The 27,334-nt window shown below is 41.7% G+C and overlaps 2 protein-coding genes across 9 annotated transcripts in view; one reads left to right on the top strand and one right to left on the bottom strand.

Moving 5' to 3' along the window:
- On the bottom strand, positions 1 to 27,330 carry LOC120391697 (uncharacterized protein KIAA1958-like). Of its 7 annotated transcripts, XM_039515682.1 has the most exons (7): positions 27,132 to 27,330; positions 24,071 to 24,228; positions 11,585 to 11,662; positions 7,711 to 7,772; positions 7,379 to 7,473; positions 5,491 to 6,712; positions 1 to 1,664 (listed from the first exon to the last, which is right to left on the bottom strand). In XM_039515682.1, the coding sequence occupies exons 5-7, from the start codon at positions 7,379 to 7,381 to the stop codon at positions 817 to 819; spliced, it is 2,073 nt and encodes a 690-aa protein (XP_039371616.1). In that variant the 5' UTR covers positions 7,382 to 7,473; positions 7,711 to 7,772; positions 11,585 to 11,662; positions 24,071 to 24,228; positions 27,132 to 27,330; the 3' UTR covers positions 1 to 816. The 7 variants fall into 7 exon arrangements, with proteins under 7 accessions (XP_039371616.1, XP_039371613.1, XP_039371612.1 ...); XM_039515679.1 differs by lacking the exon at positions 7,711 to 7,772 and having other exon boundaries at positions 24,054 to 24,228; XM_039515678.1 differs by lacking the exon at positions 7,711 to 7,772.
- The window catches only part of PTBP1 (polypyrimidine tract binding protein 1), a 45,532-nt gene continuing 45,021 nt past the window's right edge, over positions 26,824 to 27,334 (top strand). The window contains exon 1 of one of the 2 annotated variants that reach the window (XM_039515685.1): positions 26,824 to 26,975. In XM_039515685.1, the coding sequence (XP_039371619.1) occupies positions 26,968 to 26,975 (8 nt within the window). In that variant the 5' untranslated portion in view covers positions 26,824 to 26,967. The remainder of the gene's footprint in view (positions 26,976 to 27,334) is intronic. The other variant, XM_039515687.1, reaches the window with a different exon arrangement.

The raw sequence follows: 27,334 nt of genomic DNA, 5'->3' as shown, positions 1-27,334 counted from the left end.
TGAACTAAAATTTTGTTTATTATGAAATGCCAACAATTATGACTGGACATTAAGAAAATACATCTGTTAAACAACTTTTGAACTGAATTACAGAATTTGACTACTGACTCTAATCCTCTACGGACTATGGTTATCGCACAGAGGAAAATAGCTTCTATAAAACTTTTCAGTGCTATTAACTGCATTTGGGGGGTTGGTAACTTACTAAAACACATTCAGAACTTCTTAAATGTAGTAATTTTTTCCTCATTTAGAAAAATAAGAATTGATCTAAACACTTATGTATAAAACATTCTAATTAGCTATAGATTAGTAGCTGGCAACTAGTGGTGATCTTTCATCATTCTTTTCATTCCCAAAGCCAGCTCCACCTGTTTATCTTTTTATTGTAAAGAGAGACAGATAAATTACACATTAGACCACAAGCTTGGTTTACAGCAGGATCAATTTCTCCCTGCCCCACCCCCACTGAACATACCTGTAATTCTCAACCAGGGTATTCAAACACAGGTTCTTTCAACATTAACATTACTGAGCTAATTCAGTAGAACATTAAATCCAGAATTCAGATTTAATTCATTAAATAGAATGTAAGAGTGAATTCTATGCTTGGTCTTTTCATTGATGGAAGTCCTCCATGTTGAAATGAAGGCAGTGGTCAATTTAATAACAAAACTTTGTAAGTACTTTGGGCAATCTGCTGAGAAGAGGGGTTCCCTCGCTACCTATACTAACTGCTGTCATTTTAAACAACTCCAAAACTGATTTAAAACATACTTATACCAAAATAGGCACAGCAGAAATCAAACTGGTAACTTATTTCATGGACTTTTTTTCAGATCCTTTAACTTGCTGGACGATGACTTTCATCATTTTCTCTATTTTGGTTTTTGTCAGTGATTTTCTACAGTACCATATTTGGTCCCATATGCAGCACAAAGGTTTAGGAGATAAGTAAAATGGATCGCGGTCATGATGCATATCCAGTGGCCTTCTCTTAGCATACTCCTTATAGTCCCTGACTGGACAGTTGCCTGGATTATCAGGTTTGGCATAAATACATAGAACTGACTCTTCTGTGCTTGCCTGTGTGTTCAGATCATCTTTCCACTCCAAGTACTCTAATCCCTCCTCGTTCTTTTTTAACACAATCTGCCCCCACCACAGATTTGGAGTCTGACTGTGTGTGTTTGTCCCAAAGCCTCGGATGATGTTTACAAGCATTAGGTGCAGAAATCCTTCGGGATGCATTCGACTCAGTATGCCCTTTTTACGAAGATCCTCTACATCTTTATCTGTCAGGTTTTCCAAAATATTCCAATCTCTCTCCCTCTCCTTCCGTGCTAGATTCTGGCATTTTACTTTTAAAGCTTCCTGAGATGCTGTGAACTCAGGCCCTTTAATCACATTATACTCGTATTTGTGTTCCTTGAGGTATCTGTCTATACTGCTCTGAAAGAAGAATAAAGAGTTAGCAGAAAACTCTGTGCCATTCTGCTTCCTGACTCTTGTATAGAAGGAGACTAGGTAATTATCAAGGTCTTCAGGCGGCAGTGTGAAGATCTCACGCGTTTCAGAAGGATAACGTGAAGCCAACCAGTCTCTGAACATTTTTATATCACCAATATTACGAATTCTCTTACTCTCCGACTTCTTCGATGTCTCTACAAGATAAGAGACAACTCCGTGGATAGAAAGAACTACAGAGGCTATCAAAGGCATGTAAGGCAATGCAGAGCCATGTTCACCTTCCTTTTTAAACCATTCAAACATTCTGGGACTATTATGATCCTGCTCCCTTTACGTTTTTTGTGATCGCATCCTCCCACCCATCCCACTGTTTTGTCCACCTGTTGCATCCTGTCTGACACCTCAACTGTAAGTTCTCTGGTGCGGGGAACTGTTGTCTTTGTTATTTTTCTGTGCAGTGCCTAGCACAGTAGGGTCCTGATGCTTGATTGGCATTCCTAGGTGCTAACACATCAAATATTTACAAACTCATAATTCAAAGGGAGCAGTCTTAGGCCTTAATGAAATTTTATACCACTCACTGAAATTATGAAATTCATCCCTATAGAGAGAGACATCTTAAGTTCTATGCCACACTTATGACCTCAAAATAGGGCTTAAGGTGGAACTTTAATTTGTGTGTTGGGAAGGGGGTGAATTTCACCCTGTATGATCTAAAAATTGAGGCCTAAGGCCACAATCTACAGCTCTTCCTTATGGAACTAGTCACATCACTAAGGATTGCATGATTGGACCTGAAATGTGGACTCTGAAACTGGAGCAATCCCAAAAGGGATAGCGTGTAGAAAAATTCCTCAATTTGCAACTATTGTCATGTGTATATTTTTATAGTTAAATAAGGCACAGTAGAGAGTCAAATTTTGTTCTGTTATGCTCAGGCAGTCCCCGGGAAATCAATGGGAGCTGGCCTGTGTGCAAATCTCAGGATTTGGCCCAATATTAAGCTGCACTTATTTTACATGTTTGATGTGCTGCACAAGCCATTAAGCAGAATACACTTCAAAGTGGTCTCCAGCGCAGAAGCTTCTTTATTAAAAAGGAGCTCTAGACATGAAACACAAATGTCAGCTGAAAGTTGGCTCTAGGGTCTGAGACTCAGGAAAAGCCCACCTGTTTAAAACGGAACAAGTAAAAATCTCTCTTAAAAAGGATTGCCAGGATTCCAGCAGGGTTTATTTCTCAGATTGTTATGGGGTTGTCACATCTATATAGTTCCATGTAGCCTAGGAAGAGAATCACTCAGGGTGAAATTCATCCCCTAGGCAGAGGGTCATCCCAAGGTCTATGCATTGCCTAACTCCTCAAGGTGGGATGGAAATGGCTTGAAGAGTAGGGAGAGGGAAAGCAATCTCAAAAAATAGTGGAGATTTTATTGGCACTCCTGTGAGTGGGTATCCCTGCCATCAGCTACACAGGCATACATCCTAGGGGGCTTATTGGAACCCTGCTGCTGCTGGATCTTTAGGTAGCACTTGGCAAGGAGGCCTTTTCTTTCAGATGCAGACCTCGCCACAGTCACCCTCACCTTTCCTACCTAACCTTCAAGCTGGATTACTGGTAATGTGCTCTGAGGAGGACACCTTGTTTAAGACCACTTGGGAACAGCAGCTAGTGCAGAATATAGCTGCCAACTTACGGAGTGGCATTTCCCATATGTAGCACGCTACACCGCTCAGATGAAGTTTCAGGTGAGTTTTCAAACCTGGGCAGCCTTAAATAGTTTGTGCTCCCACTTACCTTTCTCTCTCCTCCTATGACTTCACTTCCCACAGCCCATGTTTGATTGCCTTCAGGGTATGCTGCAAAGGTCCATGTGCTCTCCTGTGGGTTTTTTCCAGGTGTGAAGAGGTGGGTGCTGAGTGGGGTTCTGGAGCTGATGGCTGTGAATGTCTCTTGTTGGTAGTGAGTCATTTGGTACATAATTTTTGGTTTCATTACTATTGTTTCTGCACAGAGAATATGGATCTACAAACCTAAATATTGCTGCTGCTTTTTTATGAAAACTATTGCATGGTCTACTTGAAGAAATAAATGGGCTGTAAATCAATAAACACTGAGACTGCAAGCTAAGGCTGAGATTAAGATAAAATGGCTTATGACTCATTGTTCAGCAAACAGAATTCTTGCATAAATGTCCCCAGGTGCGTTTACAGTGGCTGTTGATGAGATACACTATCAAGTCAATTTCAAAAATACTCTAACAATATATTCACCAAGTGTAGTCATGCTGCAGAGTTTTAGTTTTGTAAGGGCTTGTCTAAACAAACCCCCTGCCTTAATCCAAATTCACTCCCAAGAGTAGACAAGCCTTAAAACACTGTTCCAGTACTCTGTTCAGTCAAGGGAGAATGATATCCAATCTTCTGCATCACAGAATCTTACAGCAGCTTTTTTCTGTCTTTACTGTACTAGCTAATTTAGCAATATGGACATCTACCCCCAACTGGATGAACTGAGACTCATTCAGGCATGTCATAAGCTCTAATAATGGTAGAGCTAATGACTATATTTCTCTTAGCTCAAGTGGCTGGGGATCCGTAACTCAAGAACTATCCATGGTCTATCATGACTTGCTGTCACTGGGACATCTCACCAGCCACAATGTGCAGTTTACTGGCAACCATGAACCCCTAAGGGGCTCTGGATCTACAACAAAATCTAGATATACATTTATTAAGTACCACCCTAAATTTTCGTATTGCTCTTGATGACCATCAGTCAGATAGGAGTCTTCACACCAAACAATGGTGGAAAATTAAATTTACAATCCCGACTTTTGGGACTGTTTGCCTGAACATTCAAAAGATGGATCTATATTTGCACCTGCATTTTTATATGCATAAAAGTCATTTGCATACAGGTCAGGTAGACATCCAGCTGCCTGATATTTTATGTGAAGCACCGTTTGCAAGCAACAAAAAAATCAGATGCAAATTTATTTGCTCTACTGAATCCTCTTTAAAAACTTGGCCCTTTGCTGCTGCTTTGATGTTTTTAATCACTAAATTAAATCAGTATGTGTGTAACTGGCACTAAAAATCCATTAGCCACACCTATGCTAAAATCACAATTGTGTTCTGGTTCATGTCTAAAATGAAGCAGATCCATTTATTAATGGTTTCTGATATTTGGCAAGAAGGACAGTTTAACAGTTTATACATACCCTGTACATCATCCATTTTTTTTTCTTGAACAAGGCAGTAACTGTCTTTAAAGGTACTATAATCACATGCCACATTTTAGTTATTCTTATGAGGAATCTTATGACATAGAGCACATTTTTACATGAGACAATGTTGACACATGCCATGAATGACAAGAAGTGAATTTTATTTTACAAATAAAAACGTCTGTCCGTTTTTATTACCAAAAAATTTTAAGATCCCAAATTATAACTGGATACACAAGACATAAAATTTTTAAATTAATTGCTTTAATATCATTAGCGCTTTTAAGAAAAGGGGTGAAATTCTGGGCTCATTGAAGTCAATGGGAATTTTGCTACTTATTTCAATGGAGCCAGAATTCCCCGGCAGTTACTGCACTAAATTATTTTAGAGATCAGTTCCTCTTTCTCTTTCCTGGGGAAACCTGAGTTCATACTCCTTGTTACAGTTTATTGCAGGGATCACATTTTAAGAGGTACAGTGTGTGGTGCTATTGTGGTAAAATCAACATTTAAAATGTTCCAACTTAGGTGGCTAGCTTTAGCAACCCAAATGTATATTATAGGGCATCTAAATAAGTGGCTTGATCTTCAGAAGTGCTGATTGCTTAAGGCTCCTATTATGTCCGTGGGAGATTAGGGTGTTCAGGATCTCTGACAATCAGGTGCTTTTATTTAGGTGCTCAGATATGGATTTAGGTGGCTAAATGGAGCTGCCCAAATTGTAATATTCTGGCTAAAAGAGACATATACTAAAAAAACCCACCCAGGAATAAAACTCCAGAAATTCTTACTTTTGTTTGAAGCCACAGGCAGATTGTCCTCAGAGTTTTCATTCTCCAGAGTAGGCAGGGCTAAAGAATTTGCAGCATTCGGTGGTCCTGGCCGTTTGTTCTCCTCGGTAGGTATTTCAGCATGGTTCCCAGCTAGTCCCATTCCTGATGTGGTGCAAGCAGACGGGCACAGCTGGAGCTGCTGATGGACAGCTCCAGTGAGTGCAGTGTCATAGAAAGCCAAGATTGTGGTGGGTTCAAACTGGGCCTTTGTTTCCGTGCTGGAGACAGGAAATGGCTTTAACTGTTCTTTGGATGCTGTTGATTGACAGGAATTCCCTGCTTTAGAGGTTTTGCTTTTGGACTTCGTAGGATGAAAAGCTGTTAACTTCAAGCAGTTGCTTTCCAGGCTCCTATGATGGCTGTCTTCTAAACTCTCCTGTAAACAGGGAATTACTGCAGCCTTTTCTTTAAAGACAGAAACTGATCTCTGGACCGTTGCTTGTTTGCTAATGACCTTACTATCTCCATGCATTTGCAGTTCCTCCTCAGTAGATGCTTCTTTATTCTGGAATACTCTTTCAGAATCACAATTACTTCTGCGTAGTTGGTCTCCTGTATCTGTTTCAAATTCTTCTTCATCAGAGATGTCTTGCAGGTCCTCCCTGCTTTCTGGCTCTTTATTACCGTGGTCAGTTTTGGCATGATAGTCTGTTGATGGAAGACTCAGCTCTGCAGCAAAGCATGACCTCATGGAGTAGCTGTCTTTCTGAGGAACTACGCCACTCTGCTTTTCTTTTGTCATTGTTGTATCAGAGATTACACAGAATGCGTCCTCTTTCTTCTGCATTATTTCGGGGGATCTGCTGCATGAGCCCATGTTAACTGAATCAGCTTTCTTTTTTTCAAAAGGTGAGGCTACCCTGTACTTCTTTTCACTTAAATTATGTTCCATTGACCAGGAGTCATAGCTTCTAGACCTCTTTTTCCGTTCTGCAGCTTCCTCCCTTTCCTCCTGGCTTCTGAAGTATAATGCCCCACAGGGCCAGTGATATGCATGTCCAGATTCACATATCCACAAAACAGAATTGTCCCTGGTGGGATTTCCCATATTCTGTATAATTTCCAAGCTTGGGATTTGACTGCATATAGTTCCATGAGTATGTGCCCAAGTCACTAAATTAGATAGATCCATGGCAACTGAGCTCACATTGTTGTACATGTCATCACAAATGTTCTCATTCTGCAAAAGGGTTAGAATTCTCTTCAGATACGTAAGAAAAACAGGATGATTTTAGCAACAGTTAGTGGGAGCTGTTCTCAATCCCATCTGTTTAAATTTTAAATATTAGAATAATTAGCTTGACAAAACTTGTGAAACTTTTCAAATGATTTGTTTGAACAGTTTCTTTGCTCAGCTGCAAGAGATGGAAGGGAATTTGTGGATGTATTTATTAACTTATTTGATGAATTTCACAATAGACACAACATATAACTTCCACGTGTATCCAATGATCTGAGCAAACTTATAGCTGAGGGGTTCTTATTCAATGAAATGGGAATTCTGAATGGAAGATGCATGTATTGGATGAAACCATTCAGGTTAGCATTCAGCCAGTTTGCCATCCTGAAAATAATTATACCCATTCAAAACTAAAAAATATTTTAATTTATAAATCATCCCCCATGCACCAAGGTGTTCAGTGGCCCTGTACAATAACTTCATAATTTTTATATAATATGTATCTAATTAAAAAAAATCAAAACTACTCACAAGGATAAACAGCAGGGAATTTTTACGTAAGAAAAAGGGCAAAGGATTTTTTTTTTGAGTTCACATAAATATATATATTTAAGCAAACACAGTTGAATGTGCAATTATCTATGAGGTCATTTAAAGTGTACTCACCATGCTGGTGTTTTTATTTGATGGAATATGCTTTCGATGGGGATTCAAGGGATAAATGTCTCCATATATTTAAGCAGTCCTTTCTTTCACAGAACCTAAAAATTAAGTATCATATATATTTTTACTTTTTTATTTTTGGAGGCAAGTTCCATTCCACTAAACTTTTCAATATTCACTGAGCACAAACTAAATGGTCCCAGTCCTGCAAATACTTCACTTATGTGAGCAGTACCATTGAGCTTAATGGGACTACACACAGGAGTTACTCATGCCAATTTAAAGGGAAACAAAATATTAATTATGAAAACAGAATTTTTAAAATTTAAACGTTCCTCTGGACTACTGGAAACCTGACCACAATAGCACTGTGATGGGTCTTGTTTAATTCTTCAAGCTGAGGAAAAAGCAGAAAAAGAAATATAAACAGTGAAAAGCATATTAAATTTTAATAATCTAACTTTTAATAAAGTTGCTAGCTACACAAGTGAGGAATTGTCTGTGTAATTCCTATTTATCCCAATAGACTTAGAAGAATCTCTTAAGTTGCACCTGTCTGTACATAGCAACAAAGAATCCTGTGGCAGCTTATAGACTAACAGATGTATTGGAGCATAAGCTTTCATGGGTGAATACTCACTTTATCTATACATAAGCTCTTTTGAAAATCCTAGCCTTAATTCATTAACACCTGTGTGGTGGGATGGAGAAGAGCATCAGTTAAAGTTACTGTTAGTACGTACATGGTGGTAGAGTTAAGAGCAGCGGTTCTCAAACTCTGGGTCAGGACCCCAAAGTGGGTCACAACCCTGTTTTAAAGGGGTCACCAGGACTGGTGTTAGACTTGCCTGGAGCTGAAGCCAAAGCCCTGACCTCACTGCTCGGGGCCAAAGCTGAAGCCTGAGCCCTACCACAGAGGGCAGAAGGCCAGGGGCTTCAGCCCTGGGCAGCAGGGCTCAGGCTATAGCCCCCCCCACACACACACACACTTGGGGTTGAAGTCCTTGGGCTTCGGCTTTGGCTCCTCCCTCCCACCCGGGGTGGTGGGGCTCAGGCTTCACTCCCTCCTCCTGGGGTCACGTAATTTTTGTTGTCAGAAGGGGGTCACGGTGTAATGAAGTTTTTGAGAACCCCTGGTCAAGAGGGTTTATTCATGAAGACAGGCTCTTCCTGTACTCCTTCCTGCCTACAATGGCTCTCCCAGACCTGAAGAAGAGCTCTGTGTAAACTTGTCTCTCTCACCAACAGAAGTTGATCCAATAAACAATATTCCCTTACCCACCTTGTCTCTACAATGGCTTCAGAGACCTACCCATCTACCCACGCTTAGGGGGGGAAACGAGCCGTTTGCTTTGATCTACCTCTGGCTCCTTGCTGAGCTCACTTGCCTGGTTTTGGGCAGCAGGGCAAACAGAGCTGGAAAACTGACATCAAGGAGTATTTGCTGGATAAAGGTAACACCCGCTCTAGGGTGTTTGGGGGCTGTTCAGGGGAACAAACCCGCACAGACACAAACCCGCTGTAGGGCTGAAGATGGTAAGCTGTCCTAGGCTCACCATAGAGGGTGGGGATGATAAGCCTCTAGGTAAGTCAGGCGTGTGTATAGACTATTTTACAAAACCTCTTCCTCTGATGCTTGGTTCCTCCTGCAAAGATTAAACAATACTTTGGGGTCAGAATGCAGCGTGGCCAGACTCCTGAAGGGGTACCGAACCCAGTCGGACTTGCTGGGTAAGCATGTGCGTAGTACCGTAGCCCACGGCCTGGTCTGAGAGCGGCAGAATTGCAGGATTCCACTGCACGCAAGCGAAAGGCGTTGAGGCCTGACAGCTGTGGGTGTGCCCTCACAGAGGGTTCAGAGGTGCAGCTAGCCCTGTAGTTGTGACACCCTATACCCATAAAAAGCAGGTAGTGGGAGGGGGTTGGGGGAGCCAGGGCCTCTGTGGGGAGGGGTTGGCAGAGACAGAGGAGATGGGGACAGGGGGGAAACTGGAGGGAGCCTGGGGCATCCTGGGGAGGTGAGAGGGTTACCAGGAGAGTGACCCTGGATGTGGGGGGAGACCCTGCCCCTGCTCCCCCTTTTTCAAACTGTTCCCTCCCCCACTCGCTGCCTGGACCCGGCCTCCTCCCCTCTGCCCCTCACCTCCCTGGCAGGGGCAGAGGCTGCCCTGCCAGCCTCCTGCACCTCCACACTGGCGTGGCTGGCTCCAGCCCAGGGAAGCGGTGGGAGAGGAGGCCAGCTCAGAGGCTTGCAATCCCCCTGTCGCAGCAGCCCCTGGCAGCCAGGAGGAGGAACTGAGGGGGAGATCACTGAGCCCAGCTGCAAGCCATTCCAGCAGGGCTCTGGGAAGGCGCCATTGGAGCTGCCACATGGGATGGATGTCATGCTGTTGGCCTGAGATTTGGCACAGACTGGGAACAGATGGGTGATAGCAGTGCAGGCTTCCCCACAATACCCTGCAAATGTGCTTCAAGTATGACCTGAAAGGAGCCCATGGAGGATGAGAGGGTAGCTCCATCTTATTCAGTCGTTGGCCTCTCCCTTGGGACTGCCCAGCAAGGGGCTTGTTAGTGCTGGCGAGGATGAGCGTTCTGTGATATATGGGCACCTGTCCACTGGGAACTGGACTGAGATCTACCAAACTGCTAACACTTTTTCTTTTCTTTTTTTTAAATTGCTGCCCAAATCCTATGGGGCTAAGCCCCTCAGAAGAGTGAGTAATAGATATACATTTTACCAATCTACAACTTCCAAATAACTTGGTTTTGATGCTCTCGCAGTGTAAGGCTCTGAACTGGCAAGGCAATGAAGCGCACATTTAAAGTTAAGCATGTGCTTAAGTCCCAGTGATTCAAAAATTAAGCATGTGCTTTGCTGAATTCAAGCTCAGGGCCTAAATGAGGGCAAGATCAAAAACAGTGAGACGTTTTAAAAGCCCCTTGTCACAAGGGGGGAGAAGGCTTTAAAAATGGCCTAAAACAATTAATCAAAAATAATGAGTGATCTTGTTCCAGATGATGGAGACTAGGGTTAATAACCCAATGACAAATACCTGAGGAACATTGAATGAATTCGCAGCAGCTCAGCAAGGTAACTACAGTTCTAACAGGAAGGGAAACAAAAGTGCCACTGATGCCTGTCTGCACCTCCCCAGCACATAACAAGGTGTCCCATTTAAAGTGACAGTGCCGGGTCAAATTCTCTCTTGCCAAGTTTATTTTACCGCCTAACAGGGAATGGGTAATAGTCAGGAGAACTCTTCCTGCTTAGGTGTGAAAAATCCTGTACGTTAGCAATGCTGTAACATTGCTCCACTGGGTCCCCTTGTAAAGCTCTTTTACACAAATGTATCTCACTAGTGTGTCTCCCCAGCTTTTCCTATGTATGGCTTTCCAATGATGATAGGGATAGCTTCAGCCTGGAATGCTGTTTCTAACAGGGTTTTTGCCTATGCTGGGCATTTGACCCACATGTAAGGCTAAGATTTTCAAAGGTGCTTGAGGGAGTTAGGTACCCATTCCTACTAAAATTCATTGGCTTCTTTGAAAAGTGCTGCCTAAAACATTTTAGCTGAAACCATGTTTAAACTGAGTCTTGTAGCACTTCAGCCAATGCACTTTGAACCCCAGGCCTGTCTTAATTTAGGGGAGGCATTACATTGAGCCCACCATGATCCTTGTCCCATTCTTGCCTTTGGGTCTGCTTCTGTTCCCATTGATGTCAGTGGGAGTTATGACACAGACTTTAGTGAATAGTTTCCCCCTAAAGGGCTGCGCTATCTGGACAGAGCAAAAGGAACTTCCACGTCAATACTTTGGCATTTACAGTTACTGTGGAACAATAGTAATAAAAACAGAAGCTTTGCCTGGTCATAAAGCATGGAGTTATTAACTTGGCAGCTGAACTTCTTGATTGCTATCATGTCCTTCTCGAAATTGGACCTTTTGATCTCCCTCTATCTATAAGCATGTCTTCCCTTTCCTGATCTCTCCTGAAAAGCCTTTTCTTTTGATACTTCGCTCCTAATAAAACTCCAGTGATCAGCTATAGTACCTTCAGAGTCCAGATCTGCTCTGATGTTGGTGTCAATCTGGAGTAACTCCATAGAAGTCAATGGGGTTACTCTGGATTTACACCAGTGTAACTGAGAGGAGAACTTTGCCTTTACAGTTAAATATTTACTAAATAAGAATGAGTCAGATCCTCACCTGGTACAAATCAGCAAAGCTTCATCAAAGCCACTAGAGCCACAACAATGTACCTCAGATAAAGATCTGGCCCGATACCTATAATTAAAAAAAAAAATCTTTATAAATAGCAGTTGCTGCTTCAGTATCTCTGTAACTGTGACTACTGGGGCATTTTAATGATATTCCAGCAAGCACTTCCATTTGATAATGGACTTCAGAGTGTGAAAACAATATTCCAAAGTTGTAAGGTAAATGCTCTCTTCAGATGAAATGAGCAGGGGTTAAAACTACTATTAAATAAACCCCACCCTCACAAGAAATGAATTTACATACATAAAAAGAATGAACCTTCTTAAATGGCTATAAGATTCTTACAGTCCTACTCTGAATAATTGAACAGTCAAGATGTCAGTTTCTTATTCGATAACTTTTTCCACTCAGTATTAAAGATGGCTGAGTGTCCCTAGCCTCTGTTTGCCAGCAGCTGGGAATGGATGACATGGCATGGATCACTGAAGCACCTGGCATTGATCTGACCCAGTATGACTGTTCTTATGTAAGATAATTTAGGCTTGGCATTTTCAAAGGGGCCTAAATGAGTTAGGCACCTAGCCTCTGTTGAATTTCAATACCAGTTTTGAAAATTTCATCCTTAAAGATTTTTTGGCCTAAATTTTCAAAAATAGCTAGTGATTTTGTGTGCGCGTTCATGCCCAATTCAACACATTTCAAAGGGGCCTGAATTTCATAGGGTAGGTGCTCAGTGCTTTCTGAAAATCTATCTACTGCAAGGTACCACAAAAACTGAGGCACCCAAAATCACCAATCACTTTTGAAAATGTGAAACTATGTGATTTATTCCATTTTCATAATTAGATGACAAAGTCGTTATGGTTCATAATACATCAAAGGTTCCTTGAGATCTCCTATAACAGACTTATAGTTTCTTTATTTGGCTATGCTTCTTGCATTTCTACAGATCTTAGAAACCTCCTTAAGTGACATTTGCTTTGGTTTTAGTTCCTTTTTCCCCTCCTTTCCTAATAGTCTTGGTTCTGTTTCTCTTTGGTCTTTTATTGTCTATTTCACAGTTTTAGTTCAAGAGGCAGGAGCAGTTCCACCTCCTGACAGGACAAAACAGGAAACTGGAACAATCCTAGTTAGAAAAAACAGGATTTAGAGCACTGTCCACTTAGTCCTATGAGGGTCAGCAGGTTCTCACTGCATGTGCCAGCTTTGGGAGACACTCTGCTGGTAAGTGCTACTCCACAGAAACCTCATTATGTGACTTTATATATTTTCATAGAATCAGGCAGTATTTTGTTTTTACTTCCTTCAGATCCCAGATCATCTTCCGCACAGTTTCCCTGAATTACATCTCCCTCTCAAGTGCCTGTTACAGAGACACTATTCTTGCAGTGCTCCCTGAGGGAATTATTATTTATTATTATTATTACTTTATTTTTTTAAGTATGACAGACACTAAAACAGATTTATGGGGGAAAATTAATTACAAATATCCAATTATATAAACAGAGCCTCATATTTTATCACACTGAGAAGGAGCATGAGGGAAACTGAAATTAATGGGGAACAAATTATGAAGCAGATTGTCAAACATTTTGACTAAAAACTCTCAAATGTAGAAAATAACTTCAAGTCCTGATCCTGCAAATGCTTACACATGTGAGTAACTCCATGAATATGAGTAGTTGCACAAGGGAGCAACTTGTGTTATGTAAAGTTACATGCAAGTTTGCAGAACTGGGGTTTTTTGCATAAGATTTTCTCTGGGCATCACTGTTGGAGTGTTAGGCCCCAGTCCTGTACTGTACATGAGCATACCTCCACAGTGCTCATTGCAGGATCGGGGCCTTACTTTGTTCTTCAGACCCATATATGCAAATAGTATCATAGAACTGGAAGGGACCTCGAGAGGTCATCTAGTCCAGTCCCCTGCACTTGAGGCAGGACCAAGTATTATTTAGACCATCCCTGACAGGTGTTTGTCCAACCTGCTCTTAAAAATCCCCAATGACAGAGATTCCACAACCTCCCTAGGCAATTTATTCCAGTGCTTAACCACTCTGACAGTTATGAAGTTTTTCCTAATGTCCAACCTAAACTGCCTTTGCTGCAATTTAAGCCTGTTGCTTCTTGTCCTATCCTCAGAGGTTAAGGAGAACAATTTTTTCTCCCTCCTCTTGTAACAGCCTTTTATGTACTTGAAATAATCCATCTTTCATCACTGAAGAACTGGAAGAGGGATGTCAGATGTCAAAAGTGCATTTCTCAAAGACATTAAAGGAGTGTTGTCAACTCACAATTTCCAAAAATCTCATGATATTTGATCTGCCTTAAAGCACCAGCTTCTAGAGTCATGTCCTCCGCTTTAATTTATTTAAATAAGCTTCAGTCCTTATGGTTGCAGAAAAACGCTTGAGCTACAAAGGCCATTAAAAAACCCAAAATGCATACTTTTTTTTTTTTTTAATCATGATTTTTGGGGCTTGACTCATGATTCTTGAATGCTGGGGTTGGTAATCCTGCCGTAGTAATTTTTTTTCTGAAAACAACAGATGCTAACTTAAATTTAAATTAAAGATGTGTTTTGTATTTAACAATTTAGGTGGCAAAGTCTTGCTGAAATTTACAGCAGAACAAACCTGTGAATTAACAGATCTTCTCCACCAGAGGCTGCTACATTGTTAATAATAATAGTGAAACCTGGGTAGGAAGAGCCAATTGATTTCAGTCCTATTTTAGGCTCACACCCAATCCAGACAGAAAGCATTCCGTTTGTGCAGGGTAGGCTGACTGAAAAGAGTGTTTACACATTTCCCTTTGGCCTAGGCCTAACAAGGAAAGCAATATCCTGATCCTGATTCCGAGAAAAATCTTACTACTAATCCATGGTCCACTCTTCTGCTAAACGTAAACTTTGCAAGAGTGAAAATACCCTCCCAAAATCTGTTCTCCATAGCTGCGCAAGAAAAAAAGCTTGCTATCTTAATGCTAAAACTACAATGCAATTCTAGGTTGACTAGTAGTGTTATTTTAGCTGAATACAGACGCGACTCCATTTATAATCCTTGTACGCAGGGGCAGCTCCAGGCCCCAGCATGCCAAGCACGTGCTTGGGGCGGCAAGCAGTGGGGGCGCTTTGCCGGCGCCGTGAGGGCGACAGGCAGGCTGCCTTCAGTGGGTTGCCTGCACCTCCTGCGGGACCAGCGGACCCTCCGCAGGCAAGCTGCCGAAGGCAGGCTGCCTGCCGTGCTTGGGGTGTCAAAATGCCTCGAGCCGCCCTTGCTTGTATGTGATGGGTTTGTATCTTAGTTCTTTTGTATCTGGCTAAAACTTGGCATAAAATTTCCTCAGTCTAAGACTGCAGATTTTGTCCCTTCAAAAAATCCCTTCTGATTTGGGATAGTGTGCATGTATATGTGTGTATATATAATGGCTATATATATACCAAGATATATAATGCCTACTATTCCCCCCCTCTCTTTTATTTATTTATATATATATATATATATATAATAAAATAAAATTTTCAAGGTATTGCTGAGCAAATTTTTTTTTTTCAAAAATTCATCTACAAATAGTGAAGTAACACAGGCCACTTCCCTATTAATCTCTTAACAAAGAAATTAAATGTTGCTTTATATTGGAGATAGCACTGGAATGTGCTTAGGTGACTAGAGTGGGAGCTGGGAGCCAGGAGCCCTGGGTTCTAGTCCCAAGAATATGCTGTGTGCCCTGGGGCAAATTACTCTTCTCCACCCCTCTCTGTGCTTCACTTTCCCTATATGCAATTTGTGGGTGATACCCTACCATTTTAAATGTAGTGCTACACGTCTACCCCGATATAACGTGACCCAATATAACACGAATTTGGATATAACACGGTAAAGCAGCACTCCGGCGGGGTGGGGCTGCATGCTCTGGTGGATCAAAGCAAGTTCGATATAACGCGGTTTCACTTATAATGCAGTAAGACAGCATTCTATCGGGCTAGAGAGTGTATTATAAAATGTAGCACTATTTAAATATAACTCTTATGGTCTGATTTTAAAGTAATTAAAGCAAGGAAATTCAATTAAAATAAATTTAAACTAAAATTAATTTAGCCTCCTAGAGAACTATTGTAGCACTATTGCATTGGCAAGGGCATCCTATTATCTGAGAAACCTGCAGTACATAGGTAATATGAAGTCAAAGACAGACATACACTGTATTTAAAGATACCATTTTGATTTTTTGGTTTCAATTGTTAGTTATGGTTTTGAAGTTTAATCTTACTGATCTATGCTTTGCCCACAGAACATGCACAAACATGTAATGGTATATACAAACTAGGAAGCCGATCTTACAAATGACAGTTGTGCAAACATACCAATTTATTGATGCAATTACCTAGTTTTGCACACACACAGATTAAGCCCTTATGATTGACCTTTCAGGCCCAATTCTGTAAGGTATTAAGTACCTCCTGCATGGTGCTATCTGTCATTATGTTCACATTATACTCATTGCCAGAGTAACTGAGCATCATAATATCCTCTTGAATGTTTAAGATGTTTTTCATTCCTTTGGCTGTTGAAGTCTGAGTGCCCCCAATTCCCACTGACTTTAGCATCTTGCAGGATCAGTCCTTTTGTCAATATTCTTTTAATGCTCTAAAGGTATTTTAATATGCAGCAGAATTGGAAATATGCACTACACTAACTTCAGATGAGTTAAAAATTCAGCATAAACTAAATAACAGCAAGGACTCTTAGCATGAGGTAAGCAGCAGCATTCACTTTCAGAGACTATCTGGAAATGTGAAAATAATTTAATGTGAATATATGGCCAGCCTCTCTTGCTTTAGACCCATTGTTTAATTTATTTATGACACAAGCCATTTCTCTTAATGCACTTCCATCTAGATAGTTTAATTATCAGACCAAAATTGGAACATTAGTTCTCAACATTTTTCAGCTGAAACATAAGCAAGTCCTCATGCCACAACAGAAAAACCGCATAGCTTTGGGAACGAAGCACCACTGTGTTTTTCCATGACATAACATCCTTCAGGAACATATGGGCCGGCAAATAGAAGACGCCCGCTGCATAATTATGGCACTGACAAACCAATTGAACCTCAACAGCTGCCACTGGGGAGGTTTAATTCATTCCTGGTATTCTTGCCTTTTAAACTTAAGTGGCACTGGAACAAACCCATCTTTGATCCAAGTAGGAAATCACTTGGAGCTTGATGTTTAATAGCACTTAAGATCTGGGAAAATGATGTCTTTATTAGCCTGTGTGACAATGCAGGACTCATGGCAGGCATGGTATACACAAGGGTTTGGTGTCTGAACTGAACTCTATTACTCTTTTGGACATACTTGAGTAAATGCGTTACTATGTCAATACCGAGATGATTACAATAATACATTGTGTTTCATTAGCACAAGCACTGAACATCCCTGACTCTGCAGGGACGCTTAAAGGAGCTACACAACTCTCACAACAGTGCCAGCTGACCGCTTCCAAACAAGGCGAAGACCTCCCTGTAGCCTGGACAATAGAACGGAGGGGCTGGGATAGACCTCCCCCAACCACAACTCCCTGTGGGGGCCACTTAATTTCTCCTTTTGTCTCCCATGGCAGCTCCACAAGGGTTACTACAGCATCAGGCTTAGAGCAGCTTCCATAGGACTTGTACAAAGAAGAGAGAGGGCACCAGGATCCCCATAGTAAATCATCAGGTGGGCATGGGAGATCACTGGCATGAGCTCCTCACCCCATCCAGGAATTTGAGTCCACCCCTGCCCTTTCTATGCCTGCCTAGCCATCCTCAGAATTACTCAGGGCAGTACAGAGCCCCAGTCTGGGGGGTACGACACACCCCTGCCATTTACTCTAGCAAAAGATGCTGTCAACATTTATCCCTAAGAGAAAGGTGATCTAACTTCATTTTGATGGAATGTACTTTTCGCACACAACATAAGGATGATACAGTGTGTTGCATTACATAATTCAATAATTTATGAGGTGCTTAGATACTATGGTAATGAGGGAGCATATAAGCACCTTTAGATAAATAGTCCTCCTCTGATGGACCATAGTACATAGCCTTGCGTGTTATGGGTGCATTATGATAAAAAGGAGAAAACCTGTTGTCTGTATCCTCTGTAACTATAATCTGATAAGGAAGGGCGGGATTTAGCCCTAATACCACAGCAATGGATTGTGCATTTGCAAGCCTTGCAACCATGTAGTTATTGAAAAGCTAATAAATCAGAGCCATAAAAAGACAAATAATGATTCAGTTAATACAGTTAGAGAGACCTTATGCTCAGAGTTCATTCATTAGAACAGTTCACCAGTCTCTGGTTGTGAAACATTAGGAAAGGTGCCAGTACTTCCCTTCTGAAAAGACAGTATCAAGTGTGTATTTTTAAAAATAAATTTCACTTCCCTCTTGCGTTTTAACAATATTCCACCTATGTACTTGAGACACCATTTTAAAAAATCCTAAATACATTATGTTTTCAAAATCTGCTTCAGAAATGCTGACAAGCAAGTGCCCAATCAAGCCATGATTGACCAAATTCATTGGTGGATTTAATTTTAAAAGAGATGGAACCAAGTTCTGCTCTTAATTAGTTCAACTAAGAACAGAATTTGGCTCATGTTCAGGGCAAATTTTGACATCTTTAGACAAGATAGTGAGTAGCTTGCAGATATATTTGTCTATAAAGACGCAAAATAAAGAAATTCTCTGTATAGGGCCCCAGTTTAATTTACATTTGCTGCATTCAGATCTTGAAATTAGCCTGTTGTAGTCATCTAGCATCTGTGTAATCCCCAATTAAACAGCAGATGCAATGGGAGGTGACCTGCTGCCACAAGCACACAGGTGATGAGCTAGCATTTCGGTGAATGATACTGCTATCTGACAGGTGAGAGATGGAGAGCCGGAAGAAATAATATATGAGCTTTAAGTCCGAGTTGTGTTACACTTCTTGGTGGCGGCCAGATGCTGTTTCATCTACCACTCTGATCACTTTCACACTGTCAGCTTGTGCATTCAAGTGTTGAAATAATTAATATACACATCTACCCCAATATAACACGACCCGATATAACACAAATTCAGATATAACACAGGAAAGTAGTGCTCCGGGGGGAGGGGGGGGGGCTGGGCTGCATGCTCCGGCAGATCAAAGCAAGTTCAATATAATGTGGTTTCACCTATAATGCAGTAAGATTTTTTGGCTCCAGAGGACAGCGTTATATTGGGGTAGAGGTGTACCTCCATGGCCTGCTCAGAGGTTTGAGGAAAACTGGGTTCTCAGAATGACTGAGAACAAACAAGCCGTAGGGTTCTGGAGATTGAGTTTCTGCAAGATACACAGAGACACTGGAATCCTAACCTGCACCAGGACTATTTTTTTTTTAAAGGAAATTGTCACCATCATTAGAGGGTACAAAAAAATATAATCGGTGTAGGGAAATGGACCAGAATGCTCTTTCATTTTTTAACAGATTTGCAGCCATGGGGAAGTGACTGAACTGTGCTAATCTTTAATTGAAGAATTGCCTCCTGATAAAATGTCTAGCAATGCACCGGTGCAAAGGCGAACAGAAAGAAGAATGATGTTTATTGCTCTGCCTTAGGATAGCACACTGAGATGTGCTTGCAAGGATGGATGTTTGTATAAATAAATGTTCATTCTTGACTGTGGAATGCAAACTATGCTGCAGGGTTGGAAACAAACCACTTTGTAAAGCTGAGGCCAGGGTAAGGGAAAGACACAGGGCTTGCAGGGAAGAAATTCACATTCATTTTTAGCAACTTAGGAGAGTTTCTCAAGCATTTTTTACATTTTTAATTATGCTGTGGAGTCTAGTCCAAGAACAAAAGTCATGCTTTTTCAGGGGACTAAAGGGTAAACAATTAAGAAACTTAATGCAGATCAACGTAATGGTGATGGTAGTGGTTGTGGGATGGGAAACCTAGCTTCAGCACAACTTCATATCTTGTGTTTTGTGGAGAAATGGACTTCACTATCCCTTGCATATGATTTGTACAATGCATCTGGAGTCCCAGGGAGTTAGGGCCCAATCCTGCAAACACTTTCTACTGGGATAGTAACTACTACTAAGAGTAGTCCAATTGCATTGAACAAGGCAAGGAATGGATGAGTTCATGCTGTTGCTATTTGATCAGAGAATTTCCTGCAAGGCTGGGAAGCAACACATTGCTGTGTTTACATTGGCCAAGTTAGGACCTGTAACTTTGCAATGGCAAAAGGCAGAAACTAAAATTTCTTTTTTTAGACAAAATATTTAATTCTGCTGAAAGGCATTTCCGCAATTTAAAAATCACAGAAGCCACAAGGTTGTTTTTTTTTATGTCCGTGATTTTCTACTAACCTTGCTAGTGCACCTTTCATGGTTATATCATTGAGAAGAGCATGATGGAATACCCACCCACCTTCCTTTTTGACAAAAGACAGGGAATTAGAAAATATTGTATATAATATACAAATATTATAGTTCCATCTGGCCTGACTTTGATTAGGTCTGGCATTGGAGCAGAATGCACTCCTATTTATGGCTGAGTAAAAATATTACTAAATAGTAAGAGAGCGGTCTTGCACGCACACACCTACTCTAAGTAGCTGAAGTATGTTTGACAGATGCCACATTTTGAGTGCTAACAAATAGAAGATAAGGGCTGCTGTGGGTACTTGTATAATATATTCAGTTTAATAGGAACTTTCATTCTATTACAGTTAATGGAAAGTCACAGAGGCAGTATCCAGCTCTTGTGCATGAATCAATCATTAAGGTTATGAATTATTCAGTGATAATCCACACAGCAGTGCTATATGCAAACTCAAAAAGGGCAGTATCCCTAACTCAACAATTCTATTGTTTAATTTCCTTCAACACACAACAGATGTATGGCAGGCGAGTAAACAAGAATATTTTTTTTTAAATCATAGGAGAAGACTTTAAAAGGAGCAAATTGCTTTGTAGCAACAAGGCATTATTTGAAAGAGTTGGGACACTGCAGGCTGGGGAGAACACTACTGTCAATTAGGTCACCATAGCAAGGCCAGCCTCTAGAATAAGACATTTTGCCCAAGGTAGCTTTCCACAACACAGTTATAGGGTTGCACTAAGATGAAAAATTGGGAAACAGTTGTGCAGGAAATTAAGGGTGTGGGGATGGAGATGAGCTGAAATTATGAAAACAAAATTAAGAGAAAAGAACAATGTCAAACAGAAGAGTTATTCTGGTCCATATCTAATATGAAAACCAATATCTCTATGAGCTGGACTAGTCAATAGCAAAATTAATTCCAGTGCACATAACCTTGCTGCCATTTATTAAAATAATCAAAAAGTCATTGGGCCAGATACCTCCTGTAATTTCATTTTCTTCAATGCCATTATCCTGTGGATGAATTTGGTACATCATATCTTTTTAAATGTCCTATTTGCATGCATTGAAAATGATTGGATGAAATTAAGAAAAAGTTTTGGTTCTCATGCACTAAGGTATAGTACCATTAAATTTGGATCTGTAGAATTATTTTAATTCCAACACACACAAAAAGGATACTGAAACCCAGACTGTAGGGGGCATGCTACTGATCCCAAAGCAACATTGTGACAATCTGGCAATATTACCCTTCATAACATTGAAATCAACATTCACAGTTCCAGCCTAACTTGGATGGGGAGTGTCTGACCAAACAATAGATCAACCCACTCAGAAACTTAGTGCTGACTGGTAGAAGAAGTTCCTGAATTCAATAGCCAGGAAATGGCTGGTTCATTCTGCACAGGAAATGAGTCACCCAAACGCATCCAAGAGGAGCAATGAAGACAGGAAAGAGCTGAAATAACATGAACTGATAAAGACTGGAATAGCATGGACCAGTGGTTTTCAACCTTTTTTCATTGGTGGACCCCTAAAATATTTTGTATCATGGTACGGACCCCTTTGGAAATCCTAGACAAAGTCTGTGGACACCACAGGTTGAAAACCATGGTTCTGTGGTAATGGCAGCCTTTTGCAGACCCCTTTAGACATAGTCTGCAGACCCCTAGGGCATAGACAGATAGCACTTTCTCAGTTTGTAATAGATTAAAGAGGGAAAGAAAAATAATCACTAGATTCTGTAGTTAAACTTGGAATTCTGTAGTTAAACTTGGAATTTTCATTTGTTCATTTTTATACATACAAATTATATCTAGGTTTGATTTGACACAGTTATCACATTAAAATCCAAAACCCAAAATTTATTATGGAAACACAGACAGACATTTCAAGAATAGTGCTTGGGTAGTACAATGCTTAAGGCCCTACTTGAATTGCGGGATGAATGTCAAAAAATTGTAGCTGAGTTGTGAACATGCCTTGGAAAATTGGAGAAAAGTAATAATGGACTTTATTATTTGGGGTAATAAAGTCCTTTATTACTTTTCCATGATTTTCTATTGTTGGGTGCCTGGGGCTGAGAGCCAGGGATCCTGCTGTCAGCCCCCCAGGGCTCAGATTGAGGGTCCAGGGCTGAGAGTGGGGACTCTTGCTGTCGGCCACCTAGGGTTGAAAGTGGGGGCCCGGGCCTGAGAGTGGGGGATTGGGGTTGACAACAGGGGCTCCGCTTTCACCCTCCAGGTGGCCAGGGCTCCCACTATCAGCCCTGCGCACGGTGGTGGCTCCCACTGTCAAAATTGTGGTGGAAGTCTAATATTGCAGAATCCACAATTTCCAAAATATTGCAAGTTAAGTTGCGCCTTTACAATGTATTAACTGATCCCTGAAAGAGATGTAGCAGGAAGTACCAGCATTGGGCTGTGCCACCAAAGCAGTTTCATTATAAAAGTCTATTTTAGGGAGTTGTTAGCCTGGTTATAAAAAATTAACTCCTCGTTGAAACTTAATATCAATATAAAGGTCTCAATTCCAAACCCAATTTATTTAGTAATACAGTGTTGCTACTTGTAAGATACAGTTACAGAATGCAAGCCCACTAATTTAATTTATTTTAATTTTTAATGCTTCTGTATCCCCAAATTGTTTGAACCGATGGGGAAAATCCGGCAGTTTCTATCTAGGTTGCTTCTGAATCCATATCTGAGAAATATGTAAAAAAACAACCAAACAAAAACGCAAGGAGTATTTTAGCAGGACTAAAAAAAACAGGAGTACTTGTGGCACCTTAGAGACTAACAAATTTATTTCAGCATGAGCTTTCGTGAGCTAAAGCTCACTTCTTCGGATGCATAGAATGGACTGACAGCAATACAAAGATACTTCTGCAACAGAAATACAACAGGGAGTGCTCTCTCCACTAGGTCCAGCCTAAGGATTTCCAGAGCTGCACTGTGATATCATTAACAATGCACAAGAGAATGTTCTGGCATCTTAAGTTGCTGCAAAAGTTGCAAATTTTGTTTAAAACAAAACAGCCATGTTAATTGTAGGCCCCTTTTAAAAAATAAGGGGACTATTTTTTGCCATTTGGCAGAATGATGGAAGTGCCTTGGGGATGATTTTTAAAAAAGTCAAAGGCCTCATTCCTTCAAACGCTTGCAAGCATGCATCTGCACTGGTGCACACCCTTCCACCCCCATTTACTACCGTGATTAGTTCCATTGATTTCAATGACACTAGTCACAGCAGTAAAGTTATACAAATACATGTTTGCAGGATCAGGACCTAAGAAACTATTATAAACAATGATGAGGATAAGGAAAAATAGAAAGTGACCATGTTTTTTCTATAACAAATTGTTTAGGATATTATTATCATTGTGTACAGTATATTTGAATGCAGACGACCTTCTTGGGGAGAGAAGAATTGTTTGTTTTCATTTATCTTGAAAAGCAGAGCAGCTGTCAGGAAAGCAAGGTCATGGGGGCTGCTTGTTTTCACAGAAAATAACTGCATGGAAAAATTACCTGCACAAAGCATTTTCAGTATGAAAACCATTTTAAAAAATTCACTGAGAGAGAGAGGCAGGGAAAGTTTCTGTGAAGAATGGGTTAAACTCAACAGAAGATAACACATACAGTAAAGGCTTAAAGGGGGGGGAGGGAAACCTGGGTGTCTCTCCCAAAGAACCTTCAACCGAGACATGAACAACCATAGGACTGGGGGTCAGGGAGAGGCTCTGTAAATCAAGCAGGGCTCCCTGCTGACTTGTACAAAAGAGGCTGAATAATGCTGGAGGTTAGCCCATTTTCAGTTGGGTGGCTGTTTTTTGTTTTTTGGTGGAGAGAAGGTGAGGCAATTCCTTTTTCCATTAAGTTTCCTAGGGAATGGATATTTTTAAAATGCATCATGTTCCTGCCAAAGAAAAATTGTATATTACCACATGGTATATTTACTAAATGCACTAATTTTCTCTGTCAAAAGAAAAAGACATGATAAAAAAATAATTTAAAAAAATTAACTGAGTAACTTTATTACCTGGGCAACACCCTTACCAGTACACACAGGACTGAACAAATGAGTAGCTGAGTAACCTAGGACACTGCAAAATCAGACTTTCTTTTATGTTGTCCACAATCAAGCGCTGTAGGAAGAAAGCTGGTAAAATATTGCTCAATCTGAAAATCTGTTTATCCGATATATTTCTGGAAATCTGAAGAGGAGTGCATGACATTAAATAACAAGTTTCAGTTACATTTCATTAATTCTTTCTGTTTTTTATAAACCACATCATGACCATGCGAAAGATGGCTTGCACAAGCAATAGGTTCGTGATGCTGAGTGCCTGTTTTTGTTCAAAATAAGTGGGATGTCTGCATATGCTCTAAATTGATTTGTTAATTTTAAAGTTGTCAGTAAATTGAGTTTATTTTGTATAATTAATCAGTGGATTTAGTGCTAATGAAATTTCCCTTGTTAATTTGTTGCTTCCACATCTTTCCATATTGTGAAATGAGGATAATAATCCTTTATTTTCCCTCATCCTTTGGATATGTTTATGCTACAAGCACTACAGTGGCACCACTGCAGTGCTGGAGTGGACACTAGAGTAATAGAAAGGGTTTTTCTGTCACTGTAATAAATCCCGCACCCTAGAGAGGTGGAAGTTGGAAGAATTCTTCCATCAACCTAGCTGTATCTACAGTAGGGGTTAGGTTGACCTAACTACATTGCATAGGACATGAAATTTTTCACAGCTCTGAGTGAAGTAACCTAGATTGACCTACATTTTAGATGTAGATCAGGCCTTTGTCATGTTAGATTGTAAACTCGCTGGCGCACAGTCTGTGCTTCTTATTTTTAGTACCTATAATAACAGGACTTTGATTTTGGTTGAGGCCATTAGGCGCTATTTAATACAAATAAGTATTAACAAGTAAGAACTTACCTTTTCCACACCTCAGGGGCAGCAATCAACATGGTGATCCATGTGTGAGGAAAAGTGATGGTATGTTCCAACACTTTCACAACTTTTTTTTACCTTTTCTTTCAATCTGGCAGCAGTAAAGCTTTAGCCTAAGAAATGCACTTATGGTATACCTGACCAATTTGCCTGAAGCTACATGGAATCAGCAGTCTGCAGGATTTGCCTCCAAATCTATGCTAGACTATTATTTTTATACATCTATATTTATATATCTTCTGTCATTACAGATCCACCAGTGGTAGCAATGACAGAATGGTTACTGTAGACAGAGTTCAGGCATTTCTACCACTGTGTCACTGGCACTCTTTTACCCATGTGCTTCCATTTTGCTACCACCAGTGAAGCTATGCTGGTGGAAGTGCAACAGTGAGAACTTTTAAAGAAAAATTTCTAGTGTGGGCCCAGCAAGAGAAGGAAACATGTCATACTAAAGGTCCTGTCTACAGGGCTATCAGAAACATGTAAGTTACAACAACCTTTCAAACACCCTTGTAACCAGTGCAGCCCTGATCCCAGGGTGGATGGAGCATTTAATTCAGTGCTGCAAAAGGGGATTTCAGTGAGCTCTGAGCCTTTACTGAAGGATGTGGCAGTGGTTAAGAAATGGGATTATTACAAATAAGAAGTGAAGGTCCGGCCCCAAATTGCTGCCAAAGACCCGGACGTGCCATCCCAAAAACGGACGGAGCGCTGCCCCTTTCTATTGGCTGCCCCAGGCACCTGCTTCCTTCGCTAGTGCCTGGAGCTGGCCCTGGTTGCGACCTACTTTGGGATCCTGATCCACAGGACCAGCTTTATGACCCGCGGGGCCCAACTGGAATACCCGGCGGCGGTCCAGGGCTTCGGCGCCACTTCGGCGACAGGGGGTCCGCTCTGGGTTTTCTGTGGCACTGAAGGACCCCCCACTGCCGAAATGCCACTGAAGACCCCCAGAGCAGGGCCCTCTTCGGCGCGGGGCCCGATTCTGGGGAATCGGTGAATCGGCTTAAAGCCGGCTCTGCTGATCCACAGTTTGAGAACCACTGAACTAACCAATGCAACCCATGATGGGTGGGGGTGGGTAACGAAAGGGGAGATTTTGATCAAGGAAGCTGATGCAACCCTGACTCTTATGAAGAGAATCCTAATGTCTGGACTGAGCAGATACTGTAGTTCTTTATCTCTTTCATAAAATATTATTGTGCTCACGGACACACAGAATAATTTTCTCCCCAAAACACCAACTCCAGTTAAAATAAAGTTGATTTTATTATATAATTATTAAAAAGTAAAATAATTTGATGTATGTGTAAACACTAATTAACTGCATTTAAAAAAAACCCAAATGATAAAATGTGCTAAATAGTTAAGTAGTTACAATGTACTTTTATATCAGGCACATGGGCCTTTTAGCTTCCTGTCCACACCGGTTGCCCAGTGAGTGAGGCCTTTTTGGGCTTCCTTGCCCACATTCACTATGGCTGCCTAGCGTGGTCTTTGGACTGTTTCCCCATATTTAAGATGGCTACCCCCTGCATGCGTATCCATATATAACAACCCAACAGGCGCGTTGGAGAGCTTGCCCATATTCAAGATGGCTGCCCACCATGTTTATTCCGTTCTTTGCCCCTATTCAAGATGGCTACCCAGTGTGGCCATTGGGCTTCCTACCCGCTCTCAAAATGGCTTCCCTTCACAATGCCGGACGTTCATCCAATCTCGCTGCGCACCCACTCTTCAGCCCGCCCCTTGCCTCCCTTGCAGCCAATAGACTTCGAGGCAGCCGCCCCACGCCCCTCCCCGTGAGGCGAGTGATCCCCGCCTGTGTCGTCAGGCCGACAACGGCGGCAGCCAATGGGGTGTTGGCGCGGGTGAGGCGGGCCGGACGGCGCCGCCATTTTGTGAGTCTATAACACGGAGCCGTTGGGTTCGTTCCTGCTATTCCGGCGCCTCCACTCCGTTCCCCGCGGGTCTCCTCTCTGTGCAATGGACGGGTGAGTTCCCGCTGGGCCGAGCCCTGCTACGGGCGGAGACAGGAGGGGAGTTGTTGGAGCCCTCACTGGGCCGTGGGCAACTCGGGACCTCCTGAGGGGGCTCGGGCGTTACCTGCGGGGGCGGCGGCGGCGGCGAGCGTGTGGGGGAAGGGTTACCTGAGACGGGTCCGTTGTGGCGGGGGGTGCCCGACTGGATCCCCTCCGTCGCCGCCGCCTCCTACTTCCGCCCCGGGCCCCTGGGTCGCCGTGCGGGGCCTCAGCAAGGGGGAGGGGCGGTCCCCCGATGCCTCCGCTCCGAAAGTGAGGCGAGGCCCGGAGAGCGTGCGGTGCCTCGCGCGGCCACCCCGGCGTTCGGAGCC

Source organism: Mauremys reevesii, linkage group 26, assembly GCF_016161935.1.
Source record: "Mauremys reevesii isolate NIE-2019 linkage group 26, ASM1616193v1, whole genome shotgun sequence".
Taxonomy (NCBI): domain Eukaryota; kingdom Metazoa; phylum Chordata; order Testudines; family Geoemydidae; genus Mauremys; species Mauremys reevesii.
Note: the sequence above shows the minus strand (reverse complement) of the source record. Positions and strands in the feature narration are given on the sequence as shown.

Coding starts and splice junctions, on each gene's coding strand:
- LOC120391697 (XM_039515679.1), bottom strand. Junction 1,665..5,490: donor GCCTGTGGCTTCAAACAAAA/GTAAGAATTTCT, acceptor CTTATCTTGTAG/AGACATCGAAGAAGTCGGAG.